General features: G+C 41.1%; 2 protein-coding genes across 9 annotated transcripts in view; one reads left to right on the top strand and one right to left on the bottom strand.

Moving 5' to 3' along the window:
* The window catches only part of SIAH1 (siah E3 ubiquitin protein ligase 1), an 89,720-nt gene extending 78,398 nt beyond the window's left edge, over positions 1-11,322 (top strand). For 6 of the 7 annotated variants that reach the window (XM_054533865.2, XM_054533864.2, XM_054533863.2 and 3 more), the window contains one exon: positions 9,406-11,322. In XM_054533865.2, the coding sequence (XP_054389840.1) occupies positions 9,406-10,256 (851 nt within the window). In that variant the 3' untranslated portion in view covers positions 10,257-11,322. Of the gene's footprint in view, positions 1-5,831; positions 6,479-9,405 lie in introns of those variants that run through there. The other variant, XM_002826398.5, reaches the window with a different exon arrangement.
* LONP2 (lon peptidase 2, peroxisomal) overlaps positions 10,220-20,741 on the bottom strand; it is a 125,040-nt gene continuing 114,518 nt past the window's right edge. The window contains exons 15-17 of one of the 2 annotated variants that reach the window (XM_024233063.3): positions 20,138-20,355; positions 15,238-15,283; positions 10,220-10,359 (exon numbers count right to left, since the gene is read on the bottom strand). In XM_024233063.3, the coding sequence (XP_024088831.1) occupies positions 10,240-10,359; positions 15,238-15,283; positions 20,138-20,355 (384 nt within the window). In that variant the 3' untranslated portion in view covers positions 10,220-10,239. 2 annotated transcript variants of the gene reach the window in all.

Raw genomic sequence — 20,741 nt, 5'->3', positions numbered from 1 at the left:
ATTTTGTATCCTGAGAGGATATAAAACATAAGGTAGTAAATGGCTGTATTCAGATAACTAGGTAAATAGTATTTGAATGCTTTTATATAGACACTGAGACTTGGTTATATTGCAGATTAGTTTGTAATCAAGACTGACGTTTCAATAATTTTAAGTGTTGCTAAAAAGTTTTAAGGTTATTTAAAAATTTTAGTAATGTCTGGTATGAAATAAAAAGTTGAAAAAGCCTGTTCCCTCTGCCTGGTTCTGTTGCTCTTCTCTGCTCTTTCCTCTCCATGATACTTACTTTGCTTTAATTTCATATCTAATGACTTAATGGCAGACTTAGAATATGTGATTCTATCACTTTGATGGAAAGTAAAGGTTTAATTTAAAGACTTCAGGAAGTTTATTTTCTTGACACATTTTTGTAAATATGGAAAAGATGTTTTGAATGCCAAATTAAATATTCCATACCAGGGTAAGTAAGGAGAACATACATACTATTTTTTAGGGTTATTCAAAAGAAGATGAGATTAGAGACAACAAAACATCTGGCTGTGCTCGTATTTATTTCAAGGCACTGTATTGCCCAGGCTGGAGTGCAGTTGCTATTCACAGACAGAATCATGGTGCAGTACAGCCTTGAACTCTTGGGCTCACATGATCCTCCCTCTTCAGCCTCTTGAGTAGCTGAGACTGCAGGCATGTGCCAGCTTGCTCTTTTTTTTTTTTTTTTTTTTTTTTTTGAGATGGAATTTCACTGTTGTTGCCCAGACTGGAGTGCAATGGCACGATCTTGGCTTACTGCAACCTCCCCATCCCGGGTTCAAGCGATTCTTATGCCTCAGCCTCTGGAGTAGCTGGGATTACAGGCACCTGCCACCACACCCGGCTAATTTTTGTATTTTTAGTAGAGACAACTTTTCACCATGTTGGCCAGGCTGATCTCAAACTCCTGACCTCAAGCGATCCCGCCAGCCTTGGCCTCCCAAAGTTGTTGGGATTACAGGTGTGAGTCACCATGCCTGTCCTTGAAATCTGTTTGGTTTTTTTTGTTTTGTTTTGTTTTTTTTTTGAGATGGAGTCTTGCTCTGTCGCCCAGGCTGGAGGGCAGTGTCGTGATCTAGGCTCACTTCGAGCTCCACCTCCCAGGTTCACGCCATTCTCCTGCCTCAGTCTCCCGAGTAGCTGGGACTACAGGCGCCCGCCACCGCTCCTGGCTAATTTTTTGTATTTTTAGTAGAGACGGGGTTTCACTGTGGTCTCGATATCCTGACCTCATGATCCGCCCACCTCAGCCTCCCAAAGTGCTGGGATTACAGGCGCGAGCCACCGTGCCCAGCCGAAATCTATTTTCTTAAGTAAGGTGGGGATAAATGTCTAACTGGTCATTGGAAAGGTTAAATGAGAACATATGTAAATCATTGAGTCTACCTGGCACTTAGTAGGTGCTTAATACGTGTTTGGGGCAGTTCTTCGTTAATGAAGAACTGTTGTTTAGCTTGCTGACTCTGGAACCCATTGAGACTAGCAGCAAGAGCAAACCCAACAACCAAGGTCCAAGGAAAGACGTGAAAATTAAGCATGAAAATTTATATAGAGGGGTTAAGGAGTTACAAGAGTAATGTAATAAGAATTTATGTGGCTCTTCCTACTTAAGGGAAAGGGAAGGGAGTGGCCATTCTTGCCATCAGTCTCTGTTCGCTTGCTGGAGATTGAGGATACCTATATATTTTGGAAAATGCTTTAGCATATCAGAAGGTTATCTGCAAAGGGTTGAGAATGAAAATGGCATTAGGCTTTTCTTTCACTTACATCATTGAATAGCAGAAGACAGTGGGCATAACTTACTTAGTTCTTAGGGAAGAGGGTTGTGACCAGGATTCTAAGCTGTGGAATTTATGCAAGAGCTTCAGACTTAGAAGATGGAGAGTTAATCACTTATGTAATCCTTTCAGAAACTTTCTTTGAAGTGTTGTGATCACGCCACAAAATTAAGGATTCAGGTGTAGTTAGGTTTGATTAATTGCTTTGACAAAGTTAGGAGCTTAGTACAATCTTTATTGTGTCTAGTGGGAAAGGGAAAGTTTTACTATTGGCATGTTGAAGGGCTTGCATTGTTTTAGGGGGATCTTACACTTTATTTATTCTTTCCCAGACAGAGTCTCACTCTGTTGCACAGACATAGCTCATTACAGCCTTTACATCCCAGGCTCAGATGAGCGTCCCACCTCAGCCTCCCAAGTAGCTGGCTCTGCAGTGGATGCCACCACATCCAGCTAATTTTTTTTGTATTTTTTTTTGTGGAGATGAGGTCTCAGTGTATTGCCTAGGCTTGTCTCAAACTCTTGGGCTCAAGTGATCCTCCCACCTCAGCCTCCCAAAGTGCTGGGATTACAGGTATGAGCCACCAAACCCCATGTATATGCTAATCTTTAGCTTGGGTGGAAGCCTCAAAATAAAGTGATTTAGCAAGTGTTGTATTTTGCTTTGAACACATTTAAGTCGGGATTTGCCTTTCCTCTTTGTCTTCTGTTGACAGGAGCTTTCCTGGGTTTCCCTCATCTCCAGTAATCTTTCTAGACCTATTAGTGTAACTTCTTCTGTAGCTGCAAAGTTTTCAGAATTATCTTCAGGAAAAATGGAGGTTTTAGGAAAAACATACAATTTTAAGAAATCATTTTATTGCTTTGCTACAGTTCTGGAAACTATAGATTGTTTAATTTATTGTCCTCATCTTATAACAGTGTTTGATTTTTTAACTTTTGGCATTTTAACTTGTTGAATTTTTAGGAGACTTGCCTTGATTTTGTCATTGTGTAAGAAGCAAGTAAGTCTTAAAATAGAAGCAATGTTTAATTAACATTTTAACGTAAAACATTTTCTACATAATACCTGCCACAATGTCAAATGAGTTTGGAAAATACCCTTTTAACCTAAAGGCATTCTGGGAACAAGAAAAGCCTTAAGTGTTTTGAATGGAGGAGTTTTATTTAATTAAGATTTCTAATGGAAGGAGCAAATTTGTAACTGATACCTATAATTTTATTTTATATTTTATTGTTTCTAAGAATAATTTTTGTGTTACTAGAGGTGGGGTAGTGATAATCGCATCTTACCCTTTCTTTTTTTTTTGAGACGGAGTCTTGCTCTGTCGCCCAGGTTGGAGTGCAGTGGCACGATCTTGGCTCACTGCAGCCTCCGCCTCCTGGGTTCAAGTCGATCTTGGCTCACTGCAGCCTCCGCCTCCCGAGTTCAAGTGATTCTTCTGCCTCAGCCTCCCAAGTAGCTGGGATTACAGGCACACGCCACCATGCCCGGCTAATTTTTGTATTTACTTTGTAGAGGCAAAGCATCACCATGTTGGCCAGGATGGTCTTGAACTCCTGACCTCAGGTGATCCACCTGCCTTGGCCTCCCAAAGTGCTGGGATTACAGGCGTGAGCCACCACGCGCAGCTCTTTTTTGTTGTTGTTGTTGTTTTTTACTAAATTAAGAATAAACATGTTTTACTTTTTGCTCATTTTGACTGTTTTCACAGTTAATCAGACTAATCTTTATAAAGCAGTTTATTGTCTCCTTTGGAGAAAATACAGCTAAAAATCACCAGTATCCTCATATAGGTAACTGATTCATTGGTCTGATGTTGTAGCCCTCTTGATTTCTCACCCCGTCCCTCCCGTCTGTGTTCTATTTGTAACTTCATTTACAATATATTATGATTTTTTTTCCATATCTGACTACATTTCTCCATTTTAAACTTTTATAAGTAATTTATAAAAGGAAACAAAGATTGCCACGTGGAATTGAGAATAAAAGTTTATCTTTCTACTGTTAAGTATGCTAAGGTGGTAAAGCAATGGCTGAATGCTCTGAAATTACTAAGACAACATTAAAGGCTGATTCTAAAATGTTTTTGTTTAGATTGACATCTACTTAAACTATATACCAAACTGGGCTTGGGACGTAGGCTTTAGAAAGTGTAGGTAATAGTGCATTCTTGCTAAGTTTTGGATTTTTGCCAGTTTTGGATTCTATGGGCTTGTCTTAAGGTACTTCTGTGAACTTTTCAGCTTTTTGTAAAACTAGTGTAAATATTCTACCTAGTTGAGAATTAAGGTTTATTGTGCTAAAAATTAAATGGTGGTTGATTCTTGGCAGACATGTTTGGTCACCTTTGCAAGGTTAAGGCATCTTTTGGAGTGTGTTTCTTGGAATCTACAAATTCTAGGTCTCTGACTAATTGATGACTTGGCAATTAGGTCTCAGCTGAAAACTTAAATATTCTGGAATATGTACCATCCATGATACACATAAATTACCCATCTCAGTCTAGACAAAAGCCAGTTGAGGCTGGAAACAGTCCAGTTTTACAGCTCAACAACTGGTGGAGCCGGGGTCTGAATCCAAGTGTAGATGACCCTAGAATGCTTCCACTTTTCTGACTTAATTAAGTAGAGGAGCCTGTCCATAGATCAGTGGTTTTCAGAGTGTGCTGTAAGGCTCTGTACAGATCTTTTGGAGTTTGGTAAACAGTGAAATATCTTTTGCTTGAGAAATAATCAGTCATCTTTTTGTTGTATACATTTTGGTTCTCTCATAGTTGTGTTTGGAAGAGTTTCTCTAAAACATGAAATTTTCTTCTCTAGGGAAATTTAAGACCTGTCGAATGAAAAAATATTAGAAAATAAAAATACAGACTGGGCACAGTGGCTCAGCACTTTGGGAGGCCAAGGCAGGCTGATTGCTTCAGCCCAGGAGTTCGAGACCAGCCTGAGCAACATGGGGACTCCCTGTCTTTACAAAAAAATACAAAGAAAATTAATGAGAGTGGTGGTGCCAGCCTGTGGTCTTAGCTACTGGGGAGATTGAGGTGGGAGGATTGCTCGAGCCCAGAAGACCGAGGCTGCAGTGAGTGGAGATTGTGCCACTGCACTCAGACCTGGGCAACAGAGTGAGACCCTGTCTCAAAAAAAGGGAAAAAAAGTAGTTGTGGGGCTGTGTCTATTTTCAATTATATTTCTTTTCCTAATGCTGTTTTGTGTAGCCTGTATTGTAAAACGAGGTTGAGGTGATTGAACACACTTAATAGAGTGAGGAAGCGGTTAGAGTTAAAATTTCTTGCTGAAAGTGGGTAATCTGCAATTCCTTGCATTGGGTTCACTCCTCACTGCCAGCTCTTGCTGCATTTGGAGGCTGCCCTAAGCATGATGTAATGACAGGTTAAACCTCTGCACGCACTAGCTGATGCAATGCAAATCTGAGGCCCAGGACTTTATTGGGGCAAGGGTAATGCTTGTTTAAAAACAAAACAAGCTACTCTGCGTTTAATGAGGCCATTTAAGATGGCTTTCCCAGAGTGGGAAGAGAGTATAATCTCTTAGGAGGTTTAAGTAGGAGTTTAATGTGGCAGAAGTGTGCTTACTACTTTTCCTGCGAAGTCTTTTCACAGCGGGTAAGGAGAGTTTAAAATATAGTGCCGATAGGAGGAGAAATGAAGTGAGCTAGAATTGAGGAAATATGGTAGTTGATGCCCGGTAAATACCTGTTGAATGAATTCGGGAGAATGTTTTCACTCTAAAAATTCAGAGTTCGCACGATAAACCTGGAGCGTAGAGCCAGTGTGGCCACGCATTTCCTAGATAAGCTGTAGCTCTTAGATCGAAACCATAAGAAACTGCCGATATTCGACTGTTCTGACCTACCGAAAAGAGCATGGTTCCACCTAATTTTAAACTGGTGGAAATGCTGAGGAAGGCTCGATGTCGCTGGGGTGGGATGGGGTCAACGGCGGGGTGGCGGGGGCTCCCCCCCTTCTTTGGCTGGGGGGCGGGGCTTGCGGGCACGGCCCCACCCTTGCGCGAGCAAGACGGGCACCGCCCTGCGCGCCGCGCGCCCTGAACTGGCCCTGGCGCCCCGGGTTGGAGTGGGCGTTCCCGACGTAGGCCCAGCCCCGGCCGAGGCTCCAAATGGCTCTCCCGGCAGGCAGGCTCCTGCAGTAGCCCCTGAGCTGGCTCAGGGAGCGTACTTCCTTCTCAGCCAGCGCGTCGCCCCCTGCATCCGCGGCCTCCACCGGAGCTGGGCAGGAGCCTACCCAGTGAATCTGGAGAAGACAAACTTGGGAGACAGACGAAAGCTTAGGGCACATTGGAGGACAGCGCAGCTGTGGCTCCCATTTTTGGAGATGCAGTCGAATTTGAGCTCACAGGGAGGTGTGGTTGCCTCCTGGGGATGGAAAGGCTTCCTTTCTCCATCTCTGTAACTGGTGCTTCTGAGAAGTAAATGGTATTTGGATCCTGACCTCAGACGTGAATTTGGGTCTTCTGTGCTTAGGAGCAGAAAGAGCCCAGGACGGGCCTCTTCCTTTACTTCCTGGGGGAAACGCAATGCGTGGCCTGACTTCTCATGACGGGAAAGGCTACTCCACCTTCTCTGTACTCCTGGAGGGGAGTCTTGTTCACATGTTTACCAGCGGCCAGGACAAGGAAGAGAAAAGGTATTGACATTAAGAGGATGGGTTGCTGAGGCTGTGAAACTTGAACGCTATTAGTCAGTGGAACCTGCCTGGCTTAGGGAATGGCTGCAGCAGAATCGAGCCGTTTCCGAGGTTCTCAGTCATGTTTCATTTGGGCTGCTGTGCTTTTTTCTGTTTAAATCAAACTTCAGGTTACGTCATGACTTCTGCAGGGCTGTCCTTGGTTCCTACTGCAGGGTGCCTGTGTGGTTGGGATTCCTTTTCTGTTTCAAGATGGAGCTGGGTTCCACCCTTGGAGCTTTGAGAGGCTTTAGCAGTTGCTGTCCTGTAATACCTCCATTCACAAGAAATACCGTTCACATTTCGCTTCTTTTTCACACTTTGAATAGGAGTTAAAAGTGCCATTTGGAAAATGGCAAAGATACACATTGTAATGTGAGCCCGAACTGTTGTTGATAAATGTATAACTATTGCTAGGTCAATAAATTGTGAACAACAGTGTTTTGCTTGGTCTGTAGCTATGTTGTGTTAAGTATAAACTGAGTTTACTGCCCTCGGATGTGATTCTTTGGTTTGATTTAGTAATTTAAAAGGCATTGGTTGACTAGACTGTTTTTTGCCCAAGGAACCACTTTGTAATTGTTACGCTGCTTACTGAAGTAAAGTGGACCATGCAGTAGGCATACAGCATACAGCCAGGGTGTTTTGGCAATGCTGAGCCCACTGTTTTACAAGTGACATAAAATGGATGTCATATGTACAAAGAATCTACTCAGAGGGAAACTGGATTACAGGAGAGCTCCTTTATAGTCCTTTGTCAGGGGACAGAATACCTGGGTCACACTGGGCTTCAGATGAGAGTTGATTCATGTTCTGAGTCCATATGATGAGACACATTACGATGGAATTCTGTCACTTTTGTTGCCTCTTGAACTTTAAAATATCCCTTTAGTGACGTGGAATTAATCTTATTTTTTCCTTCACCCTCAGCCCTCATTTAAGCTATCAGTTGGTAACCATTTGGGTAATCGAAACCCAAGTTGCATTTACTTGGTCACATTGGTAACCAACATAGCTTCTTAAAAGTTCCTTGCAACAGAATAATGACTATAATTGAGATAAAACATTAATTTTGAGGCTTTAATTTTGTTGATATGGCTTAGTGGCCGGGCGCAGTGGCTCATGCCTGTAATCCCAGCACTTTGGGAGGCTGAGGCGGGCGGATCACGAGGTCAGGAGTTCGAGACCAGCCATGGTGAAACCCCGTCTCTACTAAAAATACAAAAATTAGTCAGGCGTGGTGGCGGGCCCCTGTAATCCCAGCTACTTGGGAGGCTGAGGCAGGAGAATTGCTTGAACTTGGGAGGCAGTGAGCGGAGATCGCGCCATTGCACTCCAGCCTAGGCAACGAGCAAAACTCCATCTCAAAAAAAAAAAAAAAGATTATGGCTTAGTAGAGTTACTAGGAGTGTAGTCTTAGGACATCAACTGATCTTTTTTTTCACCCCCAAGACAAATAGTGGCCAGCCATATTCCAGCCCAGGTAGCTTCCTGGGAAAAGTTGCTTTTTTTATCTTTGACTCAGCCTGACGAGTTACATTGTCGATTATTTCTTCCAGATGATATTTACCTGTTAAATAATGTTGATTACTCTGCTGATGAATGTTTCAGCAACGCTGGAGAACCCTAGGCTGCAAGGGGTTCTTCACCTGTTGACTCCATCCCCCACCCCCAGTATGGCATATATATCTCTGCCGTGGTATCATCTTTATTCTTTCCTTTTTCATTGTCTCTTCCTGACTGTCCTCCTTTGTTCATTATGTCTGATACATATTGTGGATTGAGAGTAGAACAGAAAGATATACTTTCTCTACTAGACTAAAAAGTTTTGAGATGGCCCTCCATTTCTCCCATGCCTCCCTTCACCTTTGTTGTGTTTTTATTTTTATATTTTCGCTACCTTTACTAGGGAGTACATCCCCTCACTCTTGAGGTGGGCACTGATCAGTAGCAAATAAGATTAATATCTGGCTGGTGATAATTTGGGGGGAAGACTTAATCAGATAGAGATGGATAATGGGATGGCAGCAGACCTTTCCCCTTGTGACCCTCCCCTCATTTCCAAAATACACCTCTAGAGTAGATAATTGCTTACCATTAAGAAGAGTTAATGGAAGGTGATACTCTGATTCTTTGGCATTGGAACTACATTTATCCCGCGGTATCCTCGGATTAGTTCTAGGACCCCCTTCCCCATACCAAAACCTGAGGATGCTGAAGTCCCTGATAGAAAATGGTGTCATATTTGTATGTGCATATTCTCCTGTATAATTTAAGTGATCTCTGGATTGCTTAATACAATGTAAACAATATGTAAATAGTTGTTATAGACTGTATTTTAAAAATTTTGTATTCTTTATAAATTTTTCTGAATATTTTCAATCCATGGCTGGTGAAGTCCTCGGATGCAGACCGTGCGGATACAGAGTGCCGATTTTATACAGGAGTTCACCTGTAACTCCCTGTACCTATCAACAGCTGACTCCAAATTAGAAAGAAATAGAGTAAGGGAGCCTCAGGGAGAGTCCTAGCAAAACGGATTCGATTAAACTTCGGTTCCTTGTATAGTTTCTCTAGTTGTTTATGGTCCATCTTCTGTTTTAGCATTTATTATTCCATGTAGTCTATCCAAAGACGATTAAGGGAGTTCCAAATGTTTTCCGGAATATTTTGAAAAGAGAGCTTATCCAGTGTACAGATCCTGATAAAGTGCACATTCAGTGTAATTTTTTTTTAATATCTTACTTTTTTAATCCTATTTTTCTTTCTCTTTTGCTCAGTAAATTTTGTATGAAACTTTAAAAGGACTTATGGCATGTAAACATTATTTATAAAGTAAATCATGGTTATAATTATTTTTCTCTTGCCTCCTTATGTATTTATTTCAGAAATGAGCCGTCAGACTGCTACAGCATTACCTACCGGTACCTCGAAGTGTCCACCATCCCAGAGGGTGCCTGCCCTGACTGGCACAACTGCATCCAACAATGACTTGGCGAGTCTTTTTGAGTGTCCAGTCTGCTTTGACTATGTGTTACCACCCATTCTTCAATGTCAGAGTGGCCATCTTGTTTGTAGCAACTGTCGCCCAAAGCTCACATGTTGTCCAACTTGCCGGGGCCCTTTGGGATCCATTCGCAACTTGGCTATGGAGAAAGTGGCTAATTCAGTACTTTTCCCCTGTAAATATGCCTCTTCTGGATGTGAAATAACTCTGCCACACACAGAAAAAGCAGACCACGAAGAGCTCTGTGAGTTTAGGCCTTATTCCTGTCCGTGCCCTGGTGCTTCCTGTAAATGGCAAGGCTCTCTGGATGCTGTAATGCCCCATCTGATGCATCAGCATAAGTCCATTACAACCCTACAGGGAGAGGATATAGTTTTCCTTGCTACAGACATTAATCTTCCTGGTGCTGTTGACTGGGTGATGATGCAGTCCTGTTTTGGCTTTCACTTCATGTTAGTCTTAGAGAAACAGGAAAAATACGATGGTCACCAGCAGTTCTTCGCAATCGTACAGCTGATAGGAACACGCAAGCAAGCTGAAAATTTTGCTTACCGACTTGAGCTAAATGGTCATAGGCGACGATTGACTTGGGAAGCGACTCCTCGATCTATTCATGAAGGAATTGCAACAGCCATTATGAATAGCGACTGTCTAGTCTTTGACACCAGCATTGCACAGCTTTTTGCAGAAAATGGCAATTTAGGCATCAATGTAACTATTTCCATGTGTTGAAATGGCAATCAAACATTTTCTGGCCAGTGTCTAAAACTTCAGTTTCACAGAAAATAAGGCACCCATCTGCCTGCCAACCTAAAACTCTTTCGGTAGGTGGAAGCTAGACACATGAAGGTAAATAAAAAGAAAGGCTGTTAAATACAGGAAACAGTTGCATGTAGTAACACTAATATATTTAAAAATAAGTCAACAGTAAACCACTGAAAAAATATATGTATATACACCCAAGATGGGCATCTTTTGTATTAAGAAAGGAAGCATTGTAAAATAATTCTGAGTTTTGTGTTTGTTGTAGATTGATTGTATTGTCGAAAAATAGTTTTTTTTTTTTGTTTTTGCGTGGGAGTGTGTGCGTGCGTGGGTGTGTGCGTGTTTGGGTTTTTTCCTTTAACTGACAAGCCATCTTGAGTGGTCATGGGCCACTGCTTTTCCCCTTTGTGAGTCAATACATAGTGCTGCTGTGTGCTTTTTGTGTGTGTGTATTTGCTAATTTTTATTAATTTTAGTTTTTCATTAAATAAATTTGACTTTTCTGTAATTCAGGTTTTTCCTTTTTTTTGTACCATTTTAAAGTTAGTGTCTTTTGATATGCGTATTTGTTTATGATAAAAATTTATAACATGTTCAATATTTTCTTTTCCCCCATTAATCAGTTCATTAGAAATATTTTAAAATCAGCTATTTTGTGAAGCCATGAGTTTCAGAAAGTAAAGGTGACGTCGGAAAAATGATCAAAAGCTATTTAAAGCATCTATAAGATGCTCTCTCTCTTTCTGTCTTCTACAGATGAGTCACACCTTTGAGCTTAATCTTTGAAAGGTTAGAGAATAAATTGATTTTTATAAATACTGCAAATCAGGCTTTTGTTTCCTTTTTCAAATATCTTGGACAAATCACATGTTTTAAAATTTGTTCTTGTATTTATTGGTTTTGCAGAAGAAGGCATCGTCATGCACAGTATTTGTAATTAAAAGCAAATCATTTGTTTAAAAAGGCAGTTTGCAAAAAATGTTTTTGGTCTTTTATAATTCTCATTAAAAGAATATCTGGCAAATTAAAAAAATCTTACTGTGTCTGCTTTAGCTCTAAGTTTGATAAAATCCAAAGTTATTTTCCTGTTTCATTTCGTACTTTAATTATATAGCAGAAAGCTGTGTGTTGTCATTTTTAAGTGTGGTAGATTTATACTCTAAATCACAGCAAATAACTGGGTATATGGCCTCTGGATTAGTCTTTCCCATGCCCTGCCCCTCTTGCCCACATTTTGATTCTTACAACGGTCAGGAGAATGACTAAAATGCTGATCACTTTTCACCTCTTTAAAAAAGCACAATGATATAATAAATTCACTATTTCATAGCCTAGTGGCTAAGAGCCTTGGTTCTGCAGCCAGACTTCCAGGCACCTAAGTGCCAGTCTTGGCTCTACCCCACTAACCAGCTGTGTGACCTTGGGCCCCAGTTTCCTAATGTGTAAAGTGGGGTTAAATTATAGTAGATACTTAAAATGTTTAAATGGGGTACAGGTATGTTACCTGAAACTGCTTTGTTCATGTCAGCATCCAGCGAATGTTAGCTACCATTATGCCTCTAGTACCATGTAGTTAACTGTTGCTAATTACTTTGAGGCACATGGCAAGATTCTGAAATTGCCTTCTGAATGGTGAAAGAGAATTTTGTGTGGTTTTTATGGGTACTGTAAACCTAGACAGTCAATGAAAATTTGGACTTCACCATTACCCCACCACTGATTCTGGATCATTTTGGATAAGAGTTTATTTCTGTTATCCATTTTCAGAAAAGATGATTGTGTAGTCTCTTCCTTACATAAATATTATCTTTTGAACTGGTTATAATGTGCTTGTGGAGCTTTTTTTTTTTTTTTTTTTTTTTTTGAGACGGAGTTTCACTCTTGTCACCCAGGCTGGAGTGCAAGTGGCATGATCTCGGCTCACTGCAACCTCAGCTTCCCAGGTTTAAGCGATTCTCCTTCCTCAGCCTCCAGAGTAGCTGGAACTACAGGCACGTGCCACCATGCCCGGCCAATTTTTATATTTTTAGTAGAGACGGGGTTTTACCGCGTTGGTCAAGGTGTTCTCAATCTCCTGACCTTGTGATCCGCCTGCCTCCCAAGTGCTGGGATTATAGGCGTGAGCCACTGCGCCCGGCCTTGCGTAGCCATTTTTATGGTGAAAGAGAATAACAGTTCAACCACAGATTTATATTCAGGTCTGTTCATTAGCATGTGTGCTTGGAAAAAGCGACTTTTATTCCATATTTAATGTTGTATGGTGAAAGCGTTACATAACAATATGTAAAAGGGCTCCCAGTATCTTTCAAAATAAACGTGGCTGGATGCTGTAGCTCATACCTGTAATCCCAGCACTTTGAGAGGCCAGGGTGGGTGGATCACTTAAGGTCAGGAGTTCGAGACCAGCCTGGCCAACATGGTGAAACCCTGTCTCTAAAAGTACAAAAAAGCCAGGCATGATGGTACACCTTATTAGGGAGGCTGAGGCAGAAGAATCCCTTAAACCCAGGAAGCAGAGGTTGCAGTGAGCCAAGATCGTATCACTGCACTCCAGCGTGGGTGACTGACTGAGACTCTTGGCTCAAAAAACAAAACATATTGGGTATATTCATGGAGGTATATCATTTTGTAGTTTTAGTATTAAATGTTTTGATTATAAAGTTCATGTAGACTTTGGAAATTATGAAACTGCATATACAATTGAGATCTGTAATCTTACTGTCCACTCAGGTGACATTTTTATTTTTCCAGTTTTTTTATGTGTATGTACATGTGCTCATCCTCTGTCACCCAGGCTGGAGTATAATGGTGCAGTCGGCTCACTGCAGCCTCAAACTCCTGGGCTCAAGTGATCATCCCACCTCATCCTCCTGCGTAGCTGAGAGTACAGATGTATAGCATCATGCTTGGCTAATTAAATTTTTTTGTGGAGATGGGGTCTCGCTGTGTTGCCCAGGCTGGTCTCAAACCCCTTGGGCTCAAGTGATCCTCCTGCCTTGGCCTCCTAAAGTGCTGGGATTACAGGCATGAGCCGCTGGCTCCAGCCACGTTTATTTTCAGAGATATTGGGAGCCCTTTTATGTATTACTGTGTAGCCCTTTCATCACACAACATGATCATCTGAGTGTTTCACCACTTTAATAATCTTGGAAAAATAATTTTTGTTAGTTTGAGGATTCACTGTAGTTTTAGCTAGGTTCCTGCTGGATATAAGTAAACCATGAACATAGCTGTATGTTTTCTGTTTATATTCTTGGGATTATTTTTTACATACTTCATCATTGCTTTCTGGAGAGGTTCCAGAGGACACCAGTAGCAGTGTGAAGTTTTCCATTTTCACCTCATGTTTTGCTAATTTAAGCAAATTAAGGTAGTACATTTTGTGTTTAACAGTTAATAAGCTTGACATTTTAGTATTAACTATTTGTATTTGGGTCTTATATTCTTAGCCTATAGAGGTAAGATCTATAGCCATATTTCTTGGTCCATTACACATTTGATTTATGAGGCATAACTCTTGTCCTGAAATTGCTTGTTATAATGAAGACTTCCTTCATTTCTTTCTTTTGGTGTCTTTCAGGAGGTTGTACATGGGGTAGGTATGGGAGATACTTATTAACTTTGTTATATTGTTTTTATATCCCTAAACTTGAAATTGTCCTATTTAATCATGGGCCAGTTTGGTGTGTTAATTGTTGGGGAACCGTTTTTCCTTTGTGAGTAATTTTTATTGTAATACGTATTATTTTAAGACCCACATTTCTGCAAACTTCAAACTTATGTAAGTGGCTGTAGATAGCTTAGCTCACCAAAATAATAGTGTGCCGCCTCCAACCCCCAAAAGCTCTTCATATTCAGAAACATCTGCAGTGATTCTGCTAATGGTAGAATTCTATTTCATTCACACTCCTGATTGGAAGAATTGGTAAGTAATCCAAATTAAGAAAATAATGGGTCAAATGCAACATACCTGGGGGGTCGGTCTGTGACTGCTGCATTAGAATGGACATAAAAGTAATGTCGGAACTCGACAGGGTGAATAGTGTGTGTGAACTACCACGCAGGACTGTGGTATTTGTGTAGGTTAAACATGAAAGGTACAGATAGAGTGTTACAGAGACCCGGAGTTTGAAGCTTTGTCATTCCCCTCCCCACTCATCCAGTGTGCATGTTCAAAACACAAAGGAGTATTTGGTAGTTTACTGCTTATGATCCTAACCTGAATTTACCAAAAGAAACATACGTTTATCTAAAAATGGCACCATCCAAACAAAATTCCTTATCAAGCATCTACTAAGATTTGGTGGCAAACAGTGTGGGTTGTAGATTCTAACTGCCTGGGTTGACTTCTGACCCTGTATCTACTAGTTTTTATTTAAATACCGTCTCTGCCTGGTCCCTCCTCCACAAAAGGGTATGATGTCCACTGCGTAAGGGAATGAGGAAGGCTAGATGTGCTATAAAGTGCTTATTATGCCTGGCATGATACCCTAGTGTCTTGCTGAACCAAAATTTTCGCTATCCTTATATAGCTCTAGAAATCTGACAAAGAAATACACTTTATTATCATAGATGTAATTTTCTTAGGCCTTTCTAAATTCTGAAAAGCATAACAGGTTTACAGATATAAATAATGGAGCAAAAGGACACCTGGTTTTGGGGTCACATTTTGACAGGCTTGCACTGTCATGTCAGGATGAGGATTTAGCCTCAAGAGTTTGTATTGCCTAGAAATGTGCTGACAGTGTTAGAGTTGAACTTATTACTTAATACAAAAGATTTTTATTAGGTCCCAAAATATTAAACACATTGAATATTCTTTAGTTCATTAAGTACAAACTATAGTACGTTCCAAAGAAATGAATTTTCATGGCAAATAAAGCTTTTCCTAAAATTGTTTTAGGAGTCCTTTTGTTGTAACTTTTAAAACATCTCAATGACCACTCACCAGATTTGCCTGTTGTCTATTCAGACCTTTTTGATATTTCCTTCCTCTTTCAGCGTTTTTTTTTTTTTTTTTTTTATAGTGCAGTTTTCATTGTGGTATCCACCAAATGTTCGTAAAACAAACAAACAAAAAAATGAGCATTAGTGTTGGACCATAAATCATCAAATTGGATAATGACTCACTGTAGTCTTTTTTTTTTTTTTTTTTTTTTGTAGCTGCTGGATACAATTTTCATGGGGATAGGAACTGAAGTACTTCAAATAATGCGAGCTTAAACATGTTACTTCATTGAAACAACCAAAACTACTTGATGTTTGTTTACATCTAAAATCCTGGTTAAAATAAATTTTAGATTTGGAAAGGGAATTGGCAAAACTAACATTCTTTGTAGCAAAATGTCCCTTAGTAATAGTCAAGTTGACCTCATTTCAGTAGTTCATAAAGGAAAATCCAAAGCCCTCAAGCAGTGAATTACCTGGCTACATAGTTGATTTTGGTCACTGTAAATGCAGACCAATCATCACCTAGTACTGGAGGCTCACAGTGGTGGACATCACTATCACATTACTTTACGGTCATGGATTTCTCGTGAACTATTTCAGGAGCAATCACAAAGATGACATTCTTCATTGTATTTGCATTTGTAACGACCTAGCAAGTAAGGATCTCTGCTGCGGATGTATGGTTTGAGGTAAGGTTCAGAGGGACCACTAAAGGGGCAGAGCCAAGTAAAAACATGGATGCCTCCAGTGGACAGTGTAGAATTTCTTGATAAGCAAAGCACCTAAAGCTTTTAGTTTTAATACTTGAGAAGTTTTAAAAACCCATGCATAGAACGTGGAATACTGGTAAAATACACATATCCCTAAGTCTAGTGAACTAAAATTCCTAGAGTTAATAATTTTCAATAAAAAAATCCAGCTTATTTTGATACAAGGGGCCTTTGGGTAGCATCTTCAAAATCAATGCTAGAAAATGCTCGACATCACTAGTCATTAGGGACAGAATCAAAATACGTCACACCCATTTGGAGAGCTATTATAAAAAACCCAGAAAATGAGTGTTGGCAAGGATGTGGAGAAACTGGAACATTTGTGCATTGCTGGAGGGAATGTCAAATGGTGCAGCTGCGGTGGAAAAGTTTGGGAGTTCTCAAAAAGTTAAACAATTATCCTGTTGTCTTAGTCATTTGTGTTACCGTAACAGAATACCTGAGACTGGGTAATTTAAAAGTACAAATTTATTTCTCATAGTTCTGAAGACTAAGAAGCCCACAATCAGCATGCTAGCAGACTGGTATCTATTGAGGGCCCAGTCTCAGCTTCTAGGACGGGGCGTGTTGCTGTGTCCTCATACGTTGGAAGGGAATCGAAGGGCAAAAAGGAGGTAATTGGTTCCCTTGAGCCCCTTTATAAAGGTACTAAATCCATTAATGAGGATGGAGCTCTCATGACAATCACCTCCTAAAGCCTCACCTCTTAATATCACGTTGGTGGTTGCTTCAACAAATGAATTTGGTGGGGGGACATTCAGACCTTAGCATATGTGATCTAGCAGTTCTGCTTCTGGATATGTATCCCTAAAGGACCTAAGAAGGGACTTCAAGAGAGATGTGCACACCCATGTTCATAGCATTATTCATAAAACCCAAGAGGGGGAAACAATCAGCAGATGAGTGGATAAACCAAATGTGGTCTATGGATATAGTGGTGTATTATTTGGCCATAAAAAGTTCTGGTACGTGCTACCACATGGCTTTTTCCCAGGGAAAGTATTAGTTTTTGTTTGACAAAACACCTTGATAGGTCATGGTTCTGCAAGGCAGAGATGTGAAACAAAGAAAGCTAACTGTTGCAAATAATAAAAAGTTGGAGTTCCTTTGAGCTAAAGCTAAAGTGGCAAAGGAGGAAGAGGTTCATCCCTACCCTTCTGCACCCCCTCATTATTTTGAAGAAAAAGAGTGGCCTGACCCTCCAGATCTTTCTTTTCTGGAGGACACTGGGCGAAAAGTAGTTGCCCCAGTGACTGTTCGAGCAGTTGATGGCTTGCTAAATAAGAATGCTAGACACAAAAGGACAACTCTTGTTTGATCCCACTCATATGAAGGGAAATTCAGAGAGAGTGAAATAGTGGTTACCAGGGTCTGGGGTGAGGGTGGAATTTGGAGCTCTTTTTCAGTGGGTACAGAGTTTCAGTTTGTGGTGATAAAAAATGCATGTAAGCCGGGTGTGGTGGCTCATGCCTGTAATCCCAGCACTTTGGGAGGCCAAGGTGGGTGGACCACTTGAGGTTGGGAGTTTGAGACCAGCCTGGCCAACATGGTGAAACCCTGTCTCTACTAAAAAATACAAAAATTAGCTGGGCGTGGTGGCACACACCTGTAGTCACAGCTACTTGGGAGGCTGAGGCACGAGAATTGCTTGAACTGGGGAGGCAGAGGTTGCAGTGAGCCGAGATCATGCCACTGCAGTACAGCCTGCGTAACAGAGCAAGACTCCATTTCAAAAAAAAAAAAAAAAAAAAGCATGTATAGTGGACATGCTTAGACCCAGTAACTGATACCCCCGAATTATATGCTTAAAAATGGTTAAAATTTTGGCTCTTCCCCCTCCAACCCCCACCCACCCACCACCAAAAAAAAAAAAAACCAGGTGAAAAAGGAAGAGCTTAGACTTCAAACAACCAACTTCCCACCCCTGGAATTAAAAAAACAAAACAAAAAAGCGCAATGGTCATACTGTTCCATGTCATACACAGCAAGGGGAAAATGCATTATTCTCTCAATGGACGCCTTTCGAAAGACATGCTTAAAGCAAGTGCCCTCCTGCTGCTACAAAGTGCAAGGCTGCCTGTGTCAGGACTAAAGGAAGAATACCAAGAACCCCAAGTTATATCCTTTGTTGCCCCTGCTGGGTGGAACAGGGCAGAGTGATGTGGGTGTGGATTAGCTCCCTCTGGTTGCTGAAAGTGAATTCACAGTTTGTTCTAGTCCCCCGTTAGATGACGTTGGAAATGATAAAATTACAGTAGTTAAGATAGTCAATGGCATATTTTCAAACATCCTGATGTTCTTTCTCTCCAACTGCCATAACTAGTCCTAGGTCTGGACTTTTCCTCTCAGAATGCATTCAGATAAACTTTTATCAGCAGGTCTGCTATTTTATCACAGTATTTTGGCTGAATTTTTTTTTTTTTTTTTTTTGAGACAGGGTCTCACTCTGTCGCCCAGGGTGCTGGAGTGCAGTGGCGTGATCTTGGCTCACTGCAGCCCCGACCTCCCTGATCCTCCCACCTCAGCCTCAAGTAGCTGGGCTACAGGCGGGTGCCACCATGCCCAGCTAATTTTTGTATTTTTTGTAGAAATGGGGTTTTGCCATGTTGCCCAGGCTGGTCTTGAACTCCTGAGCTTAAGTGATCCACTTGCCTCGATTTCCTAAAGTGCTGGGGTTACAGGTGTGAGCCACCATGCCCAGCCGAGAGTTCTTTCTCATCCAGGAAATTCCAAAATGTCTTTACATACATATTCTTATATTGTGTAATAAAAGATTCTGAAGTCCATTACTGGCTAGAATAATAACTAGAAATTGCTTAATATTATTTCACATTGCATTTGAACTTAATCTCCACAGTAACAATTAGGTAGTATTACTTGGATTTCATGGATGAAGAAAACCAAGATACAAAAAGTTCACATAGCCAGTAAGCAGATGAGCCTGACTTCATAGTCATACACAGCCTGACTTGAGTCCCAGCAGGAGCACATGGGCATGGACATCTACCAGATTTGGGAACTGGCATAGACAAGCAAGAAATAGGAGACAGAATCAGGAGTTAGGATTCCATGCTTAGGACCATCCCAGATGGATGGCTGCCTCCCTCTGGGAGCTGCACTCTTCTGAGGTTGCAGGCATCCAGGGCCAGGGTGCTTCTGTGAGGTGTGCCAGCACGTGCCACTCTGCTGGATACAAGCTATCATGTTCTGAGGGCTGCTTCCCTCAGCATAAAAAGGGGCTTCTATTGGGATGTGTAGGCTTCAATGTAGGGTCCACTTGAGTCTTTCCTTTTTTGAGACAGAGTCTCGCTGTCAGCCAGACTGGAGTGCAATGGCACGATCCCAGCTCACTGCAACCTCCACCTCCTGGGTTCAGGCAATTCTTGTGCCTCAGCTTCCTGAGTAGCTGGGATTACAGGCACATGCCATCACGCCTGTATATTTTTTGTAGAGACAGAGTTTCGCCGTTGGCCAGGATTGTCTTGAACTGTTGGGCTCAGTGATCTGCCTACCTTGACCTCCCAAAGTGCTGGAATTACAGGTGTGAGCCATCACGCCTGGCCCACTTGAATATATATAGCGCCAAGAATAGTTGGCTATACTTTCATCTTTGCCCAGTTCTAAGTGATTGATTGGTTTCAGGATCCAATAAACTCTACAGGTAAATCCACTAAGTAATGGTCTATACCAGTGGTTCCTGAACGTGAGTGTGCAGCAGAATTACCTGGAAGACTTCTTAAAACATAGATTTCTGTCCCCACCTCCCAGGATTTGATTCAGGTGGCCTGCTGTGGAGCCTGAGAATGTACATTTCTAACAAGTTACCAGGTACTACAGATGCTTCTGTTCTGGAGACTGTGCTGAGAACGACTATGCTGTATGTTTCTAGGGACAGTAAGGATCCCACTAAAAACAAGACAAGAATTCGATTTTTATCAGTTTACTAAATCAACATCTTGTATTTCTATACTAAACACTAGCCACTACTTGAGGTTTATTACTGTTGTGATTATGTTTATAAAACAGGGACATCTTGCATACCCCTAATGGTGTGAATAAAATCAACTGTGTCAGTACCTTTGAGCACTTCATAACTTAAAATTCTAAAAAGTTGAGATTTGGACCTACAGTTTGCTATTTAACAGACCAGGTCTGGTCTTGACAGTAAAGCCACCATCAAAAGCTGCATTAAGAACCTCATCCAGGCAGCTTGCTGTGACAAAACTTAAATCCTGTCGTACGTTGCCTGGGATTCCCTCAAGGTCTTTTTCATTTCTCCGAGGAATAATGACTTGCTTCAGTCCCGCTCTGTGTGCCGCCAGCACTTTGTCTTTAATTCCACCCACCTGTAAGGAGAGAAAAAAGTTTTTAGGGTTAATGATCACCCTCAAGCTGAAAGAAACTCTGACCCAGCTTTCTTTCACTGAATTTAACCACTACTATTTTAAAACATCCAAATCATCTTCCGTTTTGTTATAGTATGAGCTAGGAAAGCCAGGATAAGTAGTAACCTTTTTTTAATGTTTCAACTGGTGTTATATTGAAGACTCTGATGAGGGGGATTCTAAATTGTTGATAGGTATGAGTTCTTCTTCTGTCAATGATTGTTTTTATAAATGCTGTCAAAGTAAACTGGCATTCAGGTGTAATCACAACCGTCTTGTCTTCAGGTTGATCTGAAAAAGCAGCATGTGATTCTGACCATGAGTGCCGCTCCTGCAGAGCTTAGCTG

Source organism: Pongo abelii, chromosome 18 (genome assembly GCF_028885655.2).
Source record: "Pongo abelii isolate AG06213 chromosome 18, NHGRI_mPonAbe1-v2.0_pri, whole genome shotgun sequence".
In the NCBI taxonomy this organism is placed as follows: Eukaryota; Metazoa; Chordata; class Mammalia; order Primates; family Hominidae; genus Pongo; species Pongo abelii.
Note: the sequence above shows the minus strand (reverse complement) of the source record. Positions and strands in the feature narration are given on the sequence as shown.